This window comes from Merops nubicus, unplaced genomic scaffold, assembly GCF_000691845.1.
Source record: "Merops nubicus isolate BGI_N331 unplaced genomic scaffold, ASM69184v1 scaffold8593, whole genome shotgun sequence".
Classification (NCBI taxonomy): Eukaryota; Metazoa; Chordata; class Aves; order Coraciiformes; family Meropidae; genus Merops; species Merops nubicus.
Window position 1 is genome coordinate 106,169 of NW_008598223.1, and position 13,386 is coordinate 119,554.

At 37.2% G+C, this 13,386-nt stretch overlaps 1 protein-coding gene across 2 annotated transcripts in view; it reads right to left on the reverse strand.

Moving 5' to 3' along the window:
• MYO1B (myosin IB) overlaps positions 1-13,386 on the reverse strand; it is an 88,728-nt gene that overhangs the window by 47,273 nt on the left and 28,069 nt on the right. For both annotated transcript variants that reach the window (XM_008936971.1, XM_008936970.1), the window contains exons 3-6: positions 9,473-9,567; positions 6,349-6,453; positions 3,405-3,451; positions 1,203-1,266 (exon numbers count right to left, since the gene is read on the reverse strand). In XM_008936971.1, the coding sequence (XP_008935219.1) occupies positions 1,203-1,266; positions 3,405-3,451; positions 6,349-6,453; positions 9,473-9,567 (311 nt within the window). The remainder of the gene's footprint in view (positions 1-1,202; positions 1,267-3,404; positions 3,452-6,348; positions 6,454-9,472; positions 9,568-13,386) is intronic.

Below are 13,386 nucleotides of genomic sequence, written 5' to 3' on the forward strand. Positions count from 1 at the left end.
TTACTGATGAATAATTTTATTACCAAGTATATTTGGCCTCTAATTTTGTTGACTAGCAAATGTCAAAGTTAACAGATAGCCATAAACACTTAAATAGTGACCACTTTGAGTTTCAACATATGCCCTGTCAAAAAAAACATGCTCTTTCAGGCACAGTTCCAAAATGTGACCTGGTCCAGAAAAAATGTTTGCCCTAGAAGAGAAATCCAGCCTTATACATATGCATAACATTCTTCACAATATTTTAAAATGTTTATATTATATATGAAGATTACAGTTCACCTTGGATGATTGTCATTATTTCACAACCACTGAAATGTTAATGGAGTCGAAAGTCAGTCTTTAAAAACAGCAACAAATTTGGCTGAGTGGGAAGAGAGGTCAAGGCTAGGTCAGTGACACCTAGTATAGTCACTCACTGCCCTGCTCCATCCTTTTTTTTTTTTTAAAAAAAAAAAAAAGAAAAGAAAAACAAACATACATAGCTTTATATAGCACAGAAGAGCAATTTCTTCTAAAAGTTGCATTTAAGCTTTTGAAAGGAAAGCAAGTCAAAGCATCCTGGGTGGCCGTTGAGTTCCCAGCCTCTTCCTTCCCAACAGAAAGCTGGTTAAAATTTCTGAATTGCTATAGATTTCATAGCAGCATCTTTGCCACCCTAAACTCAGTAGCTGTTCATCCTCTCTTTTGATAAACCTTTTCCTCCACTGAGATGTGTAAAATTAGTATAGAATGCTTTGATTTTCAATAAAAGTATCCACCTCCTGGTGATCTCCAGCATACTTTTTATCATTCTTACAACTTCAAAAGCAGCGCCTCTCTGACACCATCCACCATAAACATATGACCAAATAAATCAAACAACACAACTGATCCCAGGGGTTCAAGTACAAAAAGAGCCTCAGATCCCCTTATCCATCTGCTACTAGCTTCAGAGACAATATACGAACCCACACACATTACTCAGTACCTCTTAAACAATAGAATACATTCATTATTCATGCTGACTTCTTCAAGTTTGTTTTCACTCACTCTGAGGTATGCTACTTGGCACCAATAAAACTCAAAAGCATAATTTATCACATAATGAGGAGAGATCTGATTAGACAAAGGTAGTTGATCTTTTCAATAATTTAACCATCTTCCTTTTTCAACAAAACATTTTAAGTTGTTAATATGCTGATACCAAAAGTAATACTCACAGTTGCTTATAACTCCTCCAAGTGGATCACCCTTGAAATCGAACTCAATATCCATGTATTTTCCCTGTGAAAGCAACATGTTTTAAAACTTGAAGTTCTCTTTAAGAAAAACTGCCCAAGACATTTCTTAACAAGTCCATCGGTCATTTTTACAGGCTTAAGAGCAACCTGGCAGTCTCTTGTACACTCCATCAAATTTTGAAAACCAGAAAATGATTCAAAGCTTCTTAGAATAATTCTTAGACAACTGCATTCTCACAGCCAGAGACGGCTGTAAGAATAGCATTTATCAGGTTTAGTAATGCAGCCCAGTAATTTGCTCAGTTTCTAAGGTTATATGAAGGAAATGGATGTTATGCAAACTCTCAGCAGAATGCCAAGAACACTGACCACTACTCATGTGTGTTGGATATGGACAGGCCGTGCTGTGTAGAGAAGGCAAAAGCAGCACAGCTCACGTTGGCAAGGAAGTTTAGAAAGATAAAAACTGCTGGTAGGAATTCAATCAAATTCCACAAGCCATGCACAGAAATGATCTCACCACCCTCTGGTGCTTACTTAACAGAGGAAAACAACAACCTACTGAAAAGAGGAGCCTTGTATTTATGCTTCTTTATTCACTGCAGTTAGGAAGGGTTTTCTTTTTTTCCCCTTTCTCTTTTGATTTTATTTACAGAACATAAAGACCAAGCACTTTACATTGACTCCCTCAAAGATAATTTACTGAGTGTTTTACTACAAGCCAATCTTGACTCTATTTAAACTCTATTCTTCTCCTTGCAGCTCAGGCAGGCTAGACAGGACGGTACTTGTACTTTCTTGTTTGAAGTGAATTCTGAGCTGATTCAAATTTCTGAGATAAAGAATTAAATCAGATAATTAAATTTTCATTTCCCAGGGACTGGGCCAGCTGGATGTTTCCAAAAGTATTTTTAGCTTTCTGTTTATAAGCAAGGACTTGAAAGGCAAAATAGTAGTTGGTTGCACTTTGTCCTGGAAAGACTTGTGTTTGCAAACGGCACCTCCTCTCCTCTTCGCTGCCTCCTCCTCCCTTCTGTAGTATGTCATCTCTGATAGTTGTTTCTTTCTACCATTTCTATCCAGAAATTTTATACACTGTCTCAAATTTTGGCCCTGACCTTGTGATGGAGATCCTTTGCTCTGTTCACAAGCAGGGATAATGACAGCTGCAGAAGGAACATTCAGAGCTATGTGGAACAATAACATCAACCCTCAAGAATCAGAGGGAGGGGAGAGAAGGCTCCCATGTGGGAAAGAGCAGCTCTCCAGTGTCACAGTATCCCAGGCTTTTACCAGTTTGCTTTTATTCACAACACACCATTCTCCCAGTGTGTTAATTCTTCCTCTGTCATCTACATATCTCTTGGCATTACTCTTCTGCACACAAGTGAGCAAATTGCAAAGTTGCATTCAGTCTTCTAATTTGAGGAGAAACTACCATGTGTACTCACACCTCTTAATCTCCCAACTCTAGCATCAACTTTTTCTTTTTTTTTTTTTTTTTGGCCCAAATTCAACCAGTTGATTATAAGGAATATAAGAAAAAAAGTAATATTACAAATGTTTAGATTAAACCTAAAGTTGTAACTGCAGTTTGTGGCATCATGGAGAGAAATTAAAAAATCAGAACCTGAAGTAGCAATTTTAAAAATATAAATGTATATATGCGGATGGAAAACAAGATAATGCAGAAAGATCAACATGCTAAACAATCCAGTTGCTAGGCACATGGTCACTGACATTAAAGCCACCAATGCCAAAAAATTAAGGAATCCAGTTACGCTATAATTATGTTTTCATCCAATCAGATTGTCACAACCTAATTCTCATTTTCATCCTTACCTTTGATTTTCAATACAAGTCTATGAAGTTGCATCACAAACCAACCAGCTTTCTGACAAGGAGGTAAAACATATTTTAAAAATATGTGTGACTGCCAAAAATGCACTACCAGCATACTGGGGAAGTAAAACATGCTCAAATGTACAAAATGAAAACTTCTTTGCTACTGATGGTGTTTGCAGAAGCCTTCACACAGCTACAAGAAAGTTCTCTCTTCAGACTATTCATTCCTTTCTTACAGGTGCTTTGATGGCTGATTCAAGGTAAAATAGAAACAGCCAACAATGTAACATGTTCCCCTATAAGAAATTCATATTCACTCTTTAATAAAATACTTACAAATCTGGAAGAGTTGTCATTCCTCACAGTTTTGGCATTTCCAAAAGCTGAATAAAGAGAGTAGGAAATAAGAACAAATATATCAGTCAAAAAAAGTACAAACCTATCAGTCAAAAAAAAATAATATACGACTTTTTATATATTTAAAAGAATTTTAGACTCTTGGGAAACAATACCCTGTTCATTGCTTGGGTACCAGTCACTGGGGATGGACAGAGTGTGGCAGACCTGATCACAAATGAGAAAACGCCTATGGAAATCCAAAGAAATTCCATCTCAACACTTCCTTTGTCTAAAGGAATGAAAGAAAAACATACAAGGGGAAATGGTTTCAAGACAAAACTGCACCTGGATTGAGTATATATTCTTGGGGTTTGAATTTGATTGCCCAAATAACTTTAAATGTAGGAAATACTTCTTTCTCTTCAGCTTAGAGAAAGAAATGAATCTTAGTTGCCAGAACTGAAGATGGTAAGAGATGAAGGCCAGAATGGAGGAAATTACTTAACACTTAATAATTGTTTGTGTGGGACAGTTTAACCAGTGCTTTGAAACTGATTTATTTGCACCATCCCAACACATCTATCGTAGCTTAAGATGAATATTAACCAGCTGACATAAACCCTATTTACAATGACGTTTAACACACTGTCTTCAGCTTGACCTAAACTAGCATTTTGAAGAGTTTGGCTTTAATTTTCTTAGCTCAAGCTTTCTGACAATGAAAACTCTCCAAGAAAGGACTGCCCAGGGCTACATTCAGATGGGTAGCCATCAGTTTAGAAGACAGGCAGGACAAGAACTCAGGCTGGAGAACAATTCAGGCTCTAAACATCACCCATGGTCACAGCACGCTGAGACAAACTGGAGCATCCTCTACTTTATTAACATAGCACTCCTGCTCCAACAGGAGACTTTACTTGTCTCAATATTTAGTTATACAGCATATGTATTTTCAAAGATCAAGTCAAGTCAATGGTTTTTGGACAGAAATAAATACACGCTTTTAGGCTTCAACAAACTTGCATGAGTAAACTTATTCTTGATCAAAGAACTGAAGCCAAAAGGAAAAGTTTGTTGCTCCTGAAGGCCAAGGATAAGTGGAAGAATTGTTCCTAAAATCTTTATGCCCTGTGATAAATCATCTTTTCAACAACCAAATCTGAGCTGCATTTTCTGAAACACAGTGCTGAACAGTGGAGTCATTTATAACTGCACAGTATCAAGCACAAACGTTCCATTATAAAGCATGAGACACATTCCTCAGTTTTCCCTTAAGTTCATTGTTTCTAAAAGTTAATTTACAGTAGCAACTGTAGTTAAAAAAAAATAAATCCCAGAAGATAAATTATGTAACATTTATGTCATTTTCTTGCACTGCAGCTCGACTGAAACAGAACTACATAACCAAAGAAAAATAAATCTAATCACAAATGCTTAATTTCTGTCTAAAATGTATATAAGCAGCTAGGCTCGCCTGGCAGCCTCATGGAATAATCCAGTGTCCTACCTTCCAAAAAGTTAAATGGGCAACTATCAGCACACCAGCTAGAACAAATAATGCCTTACAATGATAAGGCATTCTTCTGTAAGCTTACTCTATCCCTCTTGCATTAAAACAAAGATTCACAAACCCACAAGAAATCCAATACATTTGGCAGCCCCTGGGGAACAATCTAACTTTGGCAAGAAAAACCTTCATACTTCCCATACTATTTCTGTCTAAATCTGAAATCTGCCTTCCAGAACAGTGATAAAAGCAAAACAGCTCTTCTCTGTGAATCCAAAACAATGGAAGACTGCAATCCCCCCACTTCGCTTTAAATGGAACGTATCTGATCATCAAAGAAAGGCTTGTCTAGCATTTTTATTGTTCTTAAATTTTAACATTTCATCCTTTCTTTATAGGTCTCTGCTTACGATTTTTGTTTTGTGCACAGTCAATGACCACATTTTCCCCATCTAGTTCACCACTGCTCTCAGTCCACTTTTGCATTCCCTTCCCTTTATTTTTTCCCCCATTGTCACTTGTAGGGAGATTTCTCCCTATAGACTCCAAATCATCACATATACATATAGATAACTAGGTAACAAATAAAAAGTTGACACAACAGTTTTATAAACACTGCATATCATTGGGCTACATTGTAGAATTATTGTACAGCTGTCATGAGAATTTGTCTTTGCCCCACAATAACTTAAAGAACTGTGGGAAAGTCTGAGGTAGGAATCAAGACAATAGACTAAATAAGTCAATGCTAACCAAGGCTCTTCTGAAGGCAATTATTAGACAACGGGACAAAACTGCAAGCTTTGGGGATCACATATCCTATCTCCAGGAAAATGAAGATCCCGTTTCTGGCAGCCAATGCCTTGGAATTAAAATGACTAATTGAAAAATAAAAAGTCTTTCATGGGAGTGCAGGAAAGGCAGTTGTCAGGAAGACAGGCTAACAGTCACCAGACCCAGGGAACAATAAGTCTCAGGGAACAACAGCCATGCATATGGATTGGCTTAGATTTTTCTAAGATCCTTTTTCTTCTGAAAGAAAACTAATGCTTTACAGAGCTCGTTTGTTTACTAGAGACTATAATAATATAATTTGTAAGGAAATGAATCAGAGGGATTGAACTGAAGTTAAGTCTTTTGATATAGCTGAGCATCATCAAGGCAGGGTTAAGAAGGGGTGTGCCCTCAAAGAGCAGCAGGAGGAGTGGGAAACATAACCTAACCTCCTACACTCTCCCTTCATGAGGGAAACAGTTTCTTCTCAGGAAAACCTCTCCGTTACTTAATAAAAACTAGTAGTTGTCTTCACAGAAAGCATCTCCTATGGTTTTAGGCACTAAATAACAATAAAACAGCAACAGACACGGTTTTCCAAACCAGCTCATCAGGAAAGCTGATGCACACAGAGGTAATACACTTGTACAGGGTTCTTACCTTCAAGAACTGGATTCGACTGCAAAAGTTGTTCTTTTACTTGATTAACCTCTACCCCTTTTCCACACACAGCAGCTACATATGACATGACAAGTTTGCTCGCTTCTGTAGGAGGAAAGCAAAATAAACCACTGATAAGTACTGGCAAACAGGCCAGAAAATGGTTGGCGGACTTGATCTCCATCACATTTTCGTCATTTTCACAGACACAAACTGTAAGCACATTTCACTTTAGTTTTCTTCTACACTATTTTACCACCTGGAAGTGAGGAAGGAGCTCGTCCTGCTACGAGACCTATGCCATTACATCAGCACCCCTGTTGACTTAAATACCTAGAACCCCACCAAGTTAAAGAAGCCACCAGTGGTACATCACCTGCCACTATTCCGTTTAGCCTTCATTTAGTGTTCAGTAAGGAAGGAACATTATTCCTAGCTGACATGGTGGAAATGTTTTAATCTGGCCTGAAAAAACAGCACATTCAGGACTCAAAATCCAATCAGCTGATATCAGCAGATGCACAATACCACAAGTCTAAACACTGTACACATGTAATTACAACTCCAAAGTATGCTACAAGTAAATGAATAACTGCAATTCAACACCACATGGCATTATGGAGTCTGTTCAAAGTATAATGAGTAGAGAAAGTGAAGCATTCATTTAAACAATGAAACTCATTTCAAGGTACAAACTTTTAACAAAATCTGGAACGATTTTGGTGGTCTCAAAGCTGGGTTCATGGGAGTGTCAATCACCCATGTACAGACAGAAACAAATACTAAATAATTCATCCAATCCTTATGTTTTTGCTGCACGGGTCAAAGAGCAGCTGAGGAAGGATTCTGTTTATAAACAGAGTCTGTGATGTTTAGCATGATACAAGATACTGAAATTTGAGGCAATATCAGCTAATATACAATATAATTACTGACAGCTGGAATCTCTATCAACTCAACACATCTGTCATAAAAAAATCCATCACTTGTAAATCTGTTACAAATTTAAGGGTTTCATCCCAGCAAAGAACTGACAAACAATAAGTTATCCCTTGGATTTTGATTCTTTCCTATTTAATAAAATTTATTTGCTAGTATTAAATTACTATCCCATATTGTAAAGAAAGCTGAGCAAACCTGCCACAAGCAAGGAGTAAGGACTATAGGTGTGTCCATAAGGCTTCCCCCCATCTCTTTTAATCACTTTTTTAAGAATCTGTTCCCCTCAGAGCTTGGAATTTCTAAATTGATTTGAAATGTCTCCTGAAACAGTCAACATCTTTAAGTAGATCTGCTCAAGCACTTAGAGAAGACAGCACTGAAGCAGAAAATAAGGTATTATATTATGCATTAAGACAACACACAATGGCTTCAACACAGACACCGAACATCACTGAAAGAATATAAAGGTCCCTTTCTTTTATTAGGAACTCTGTCTGGTCCAATAAAGCCACCAGAAAGAGAATCAGCACCTTAATATCTAAGAACATTTAAATACAGCAGTCATTTTGGCAATGTACCATGTTTTCTTGTATAAGGTTACTATTTATTAGCAATATAAACATGCAGTGAAACAAGAATAAAATTTGAAGTAAATAAAAAAATCCAGCTGATGATAGTTTGATTTCAATTATTCCCAAACATGTTAAATAATCTGGCTACCAAAAATCTAAATCAGAGTTACACAGGACCTGTACTAACAAGTTTTTTTCCTCAACTCGAGGAACTTCCTCCCTGTCCCCTTTCTTTTTTTTCCAACAGAAACCTGACTTCTCAGCTAATAACCCCATTTCAGTAACAGTAGTTCTATCAAATGTTAGAGAAAGAACAGCACACATTCAGAGTCAATTATTGATTTGAATTTCAAACCTTATATGATTTTGTACTTACCTTTATAAAGAAGGAATAATTCATATTATGTCCCATATGGCTAGAAAATTACAGAATGGTCAACATCTCTATACAAATCTACCAGAATATTCTGTACTAATAGAGACATTCTAAAATTCAACCACTGCTACACCTTTCAAGTGAGTAAATCAATAAAAGGCAGACCTCAGTTGTATGAGGTGCTTGATAATTCACAGTCCCTGAGGAAATCAAGACATTAAACAATACTAGTACAGAATTCCTTTCTAAAGTCTGAACTCCTAGACAGAATCTCTAACAATCACATTAGTAAGAACTTGCTTATTTTAATATATACTTTTACATGCATTTTCACGTTATTGAACTGTAATAAAAAAAAAAAAAGAAAGGATTATATTACAAAATTTCAAAATCTCTCAGTTGGATGCCACTAGGCTTGGATTACTTTAAGCCTTGCTCAGTATAAGCATACAAAGATCCACATTTTCTCGTATTCAAAGGAAAAAATATCTTGAATTACATGAGAAACAGATATATGTGTTCCTACCTGCTGTCTCTTTTGCAAGTCACCTCAGTTTTAAATTCTTATTTCAAAAAATAGCTGGCTTCTTTCTTTTTCAAGCTCTACCTAAAATGTGCTGCAGTTACGCCATTGTCATTTGATTTCTTATCATTCCAGTTGAAAAATCAGCAGTCATTTTCAAGGCAATTTTAGCTTTATCTGAGAAACACAATGTTCTGGTCCACAAGCCAATCTTAGAAATGCAGCTGAGCACAGCATGCAAAAGACATGCAAAAGCACGTCAAATTTCCAAAGCAATCAGCTACTATTTATTTTCCTTGGATAAATGGCATAATCCGGTTTAAATGTATATATTTGTTTAAAGCTGTGCAAAAATATCAAAAGATTGTCTCCCAGTCTAGAAGACCAAGAGTATTCCATTGTCTCCATCTTCAGGTTTCCCACAGAGAGAGCCTAAAAGTTTTCCAGCCCTTGCAATATTCTCTCCCAAATGAGCATTACTTCAGCATGCTGTTGCATACCGATGAGTATATTTTAATAACATAGGATATGATTGCATCATGGTGATAATGTGAAAAAAAAACTCACTAGTTTATGTAAACTCACACCTACAGCAACATGCATGACAGCATTGATTTTCTGCACTCACTAGACACAAAAAGATACCATAACTCTCAGCTCTTCCAGACTCCAGACTGAATGCTTCTGAGCAAGATCAAAACTGCTTGTTACCTGTTTTCCCAGCTCCACTCTCTCCTGTAATAAGGATACACTGGTCTTTGTCCTGGTCCCTCAAAGATCTGTATGCTTCATCTGACAGAGCAAAGCTGCAAAGAAAGAGTCAACTGAGAATTAGAGAAGACAAATACCACCAATAATTACAATCCATCCTTCAAATCCAGACAGGAAAACAACACAAAACACAAAACAAACAAAAAAACTACCAAGGGCTAATGTCAGCAGTGAAGCATTCACTTTTCAGAAGATAAGGACCCACAAAAGCAAAATAGATACTTTTCTCAGCGGCTTATTTAGACTTTCTCCAGGAACAAGCAAGAGTAACCTCCAAGTTTTTCTAAAGATAGTAAGCTTAAAACAAATTCTCAAAATTTCAGGGAAACTTAGGTAGCATTCTCCATTGAACAAAATGTCAATGCATAAATAGGATATGTGCTGTCTGAAGACATCTAAGAAAAAAGCAAACAGGAGGATCCTGAGCACTAACAGTACCATAAGCAGCAATTTCTACCCTGAAAAGTACAAAAAAAACCCCAGAACTTCATAAAATATTGAGCATTTTAAGCATTTGGGTATTACTTGACTTTTGCATAAATATGTGGAAGTGTTTCCTAGTTTGTTCCTTAACTCAGTAAACATGATGTCATGTATATAAATTAAAGAATATAATAAGAATCAAAAGCTTTCCTGTACCAAAAATGTCTTTCCATGGAGCTCAGTACATTATCACCCTGAAACTACTGAATCTGAATCCAGAGGTGCTTTGTTGCCATGCAGCAACATGTATTTTGGAGAAATGCAGATGTGTCACTTGTATTTAGTTCTCTTTAGTAGCACATTTTGAGACAGAGGAGTAGTAGTTTCAGCTACATTTTACAGTTCATGGCATAAAGGACTCTGGACACTGACTGAGCATTAGAACCCCTCGGAAAAAATTAAACAAGTAGTAGCTGGAAAAGGACATAAAAGCAAAATCCAAATAACAAGGCACACTTGCATTACACAAAGAAAAAAATCTGAGAGCCAAACATGAGACATTTTTACATGAAATAAGCACCCATCAACAGACCAAGAGCTTTGTTAGATGCACCTAGTCAAATATTTAGGGTTTACATGTACTTAAAAGTAGACATTGTTTATTATTTACAGTAAGGAAACCACATATGAAAAATAGAATAAAACTCTCAGGTCAATATAAAATGTATGATCGTTGCAGACTCAGTGCACCTTTTGGAAACTTGATTTTTTATTCAATGACAGCTCAGGAGCTTTGCATTCAGCTGATAAGGACAACCAGATCAACTATCTGTTCTGAATAACCATACAGTGCTTTCACAGGCGGCCACAGCCCCTTTGTAGATAAGCTCTTTGTCAGCATGGGGACACAATGCAAATAGTGAGAGCCACCAGAGCCTCTTCTAGAGCTTCCTGTTGCCACAGCTTGAAAGCTTCAAATCTAAAACCTACATGTATTCAAATGAGTTCACTTCTATTTCCTTTTTGCTACCACTGCCTCTTAGCTCAGGCATTTGTTCTTTCTGGCTTCTCTCCCCAAAAAAAATTTATGGAGAGCACGTCATAAGGTCCCCTCAAAATTGTGATATTTAATCACTGCATGCATGGCTAACAACATTTATACTTTCTCATTTCTCATCAGTATTAGACTCATCTCATAGTTGCTTATTTGGGTTTTGGGTTGGTTTGCGTGTTTCTTTTTATGGTTGCATCATATTATCAGCTCAGCCATCCTGCAAGAGACCAGCATACCAAGTGAGTGATGTATTCTGAAAAGGCTGGAAAACAGGTAAACGAAATACCTTACAGCTCCTTTGCTACTAAACAATCACACCTTCTGCACCCATCCCCAGGTCCTGCCCATGATGCTCATGTCACTGATTCCCCCTTCTTTGTGCTTCTCCTGTCCTCCCCAGCTGCATGACCAGCCCAGGGCTCTGTGTCTCTCAGCTTTTCTCCCCAGCTTGCTTTGTCTAAGGCAGTAAATCACAGTTCTCTCTGCACAGGTGCTTGGGCCACGCACTCCACAGTCCTGATCCAAGGTCAGGAAGTCCTTTTCATACACATACCACTGAACCTGAATTAAGACTGATCTCTCAAAACTTAATCCTGCTATGGTGATTGAAGCATCTGAACTCAGTAGTTCAACTGGAGGTGAAAATGTGTTTATGAGAAAGTAGCAAGCTGTAATGTTTTTAGCATTACAACAAAGTCCATTTGTGATGTGTCCAACATGCTGGAGAACTAGGGAAGGAAAAAAAAAATACTGTGCTGCTGCTGAGAGACCATGACACAATCTCTGGCATCCACTTTACTGTCCGGAATCCAAACTACAGTAGCAATAACACTTTATCAGACTCTCTTACAGGACATATTTAGGAAATGAATAACATTTGTTGAATGCTGCTGCAGATATAATTGTAAATTGAAGAGTACAACACACGGCACTCAGAAAATCTTATTCCAGCACATATTACATTCTTTTTTTGCAAGGGACAAAAACAACAACAAAAAAAAAAAAAAGCAGTGGGATGAAGAAGAAAGAAATAAAACTGCACTGAACATTCATGAGCCATGGGAGAGAACGTTCACACTAAAGCCATGGTTTCCATGGGTTTCATTCAGGAAACCAGCTTGCAGCAGGAAGGTAAGACTCTGAGATGCTTTTCAAACCTACAGACTGGATGGCTCATTCTGTGCCTGCTGTCCCTCAACCAATCTCAGCCACCAACTACCTACTATATCACTGCTGAAACAACTTTCTTGGCAGTAGTTTCATGCCGGAAAATGAAGTCAGCATCAAGCACAGAGAAAGTATTCTCCCTGTTGATATACTGAATTAAGAGGTAATCAGCTTAGTAACCATTCATCTTTTCTAAAACACTGAATTCTAGTTTCCCAACAGCCCCTGTCAAAATGTATTTTACTACTTGATGTATTTATTAACTCTGTCTGCACTGCATAGTTACAAATACCAAACCATGCTTTTTCTCCTTCCTCAGCAGAGAAATGGAGAGGCTGAAGCTCTGAAGCTGGGGATTTCATCCAGTTCTGGTTCTAGCCAATCTAATCAGAGACTCTTGGCATACATTATTTTTTCCTCCAACGTAGACAATCCAGCAAAGCCTAATACTTCACAAGTGTATAAAATATTACTACTACAGACAAAAAAGTAATTCAACTCATTTCAAAAGAAGCTTTACATATGCACTTAACAAAAAGTATCTAGAAGAGTTTAAAAATCTACCTCTGACATTTTAACCACTGCTCCAACAACTCAGCTGGAGGAGACATAACCAAGAATGTATTTAAATAATTTCATGCTATTCCCCAATTGTTACAAACTTATAAAATAATTTCACTGAAGGTCACTTTAGTCTAACATATTTTAACGATCTGTAGACCACAAAGAGTCCTTTCTATTCTGTTCCTCATAGTAACATCAAGAAGCTCAGCTCTGAAAAGAGACCATTTCCAACGACAGGTTTAAATCACATGCCACTCTTTGAGCCACCTCACAATTACAGAGCCTAAGTAAAATTTTAGAATAGCATGTAGTTTAGAAAGCAGTTATAAACCATGTGTTTTGAATTAGCTGGTGAGTGTGTCAGCAGTGTCATTTACCATACCTTATAATAAGCTCTCCTTTGATTTCTAGGTTTTCATGAGAGAAGACGACATTCTCCTACCACAAACACACACTGAAATATTTACTGGACTTCTCTTTTAGCCAAGACTTAAGTATAGAAGCAATTTGAAACGAAAACACCACCCACACCTAGCTCAGTAAGAAGCCTCTGCTTTTTTATAGCACAGCTTTTTCAGCCACATAGCTCCAGACGGCCAGATCTGTCACAAAAGTCCTAACCCAAAAATTCTAACAAAGGGAAAGA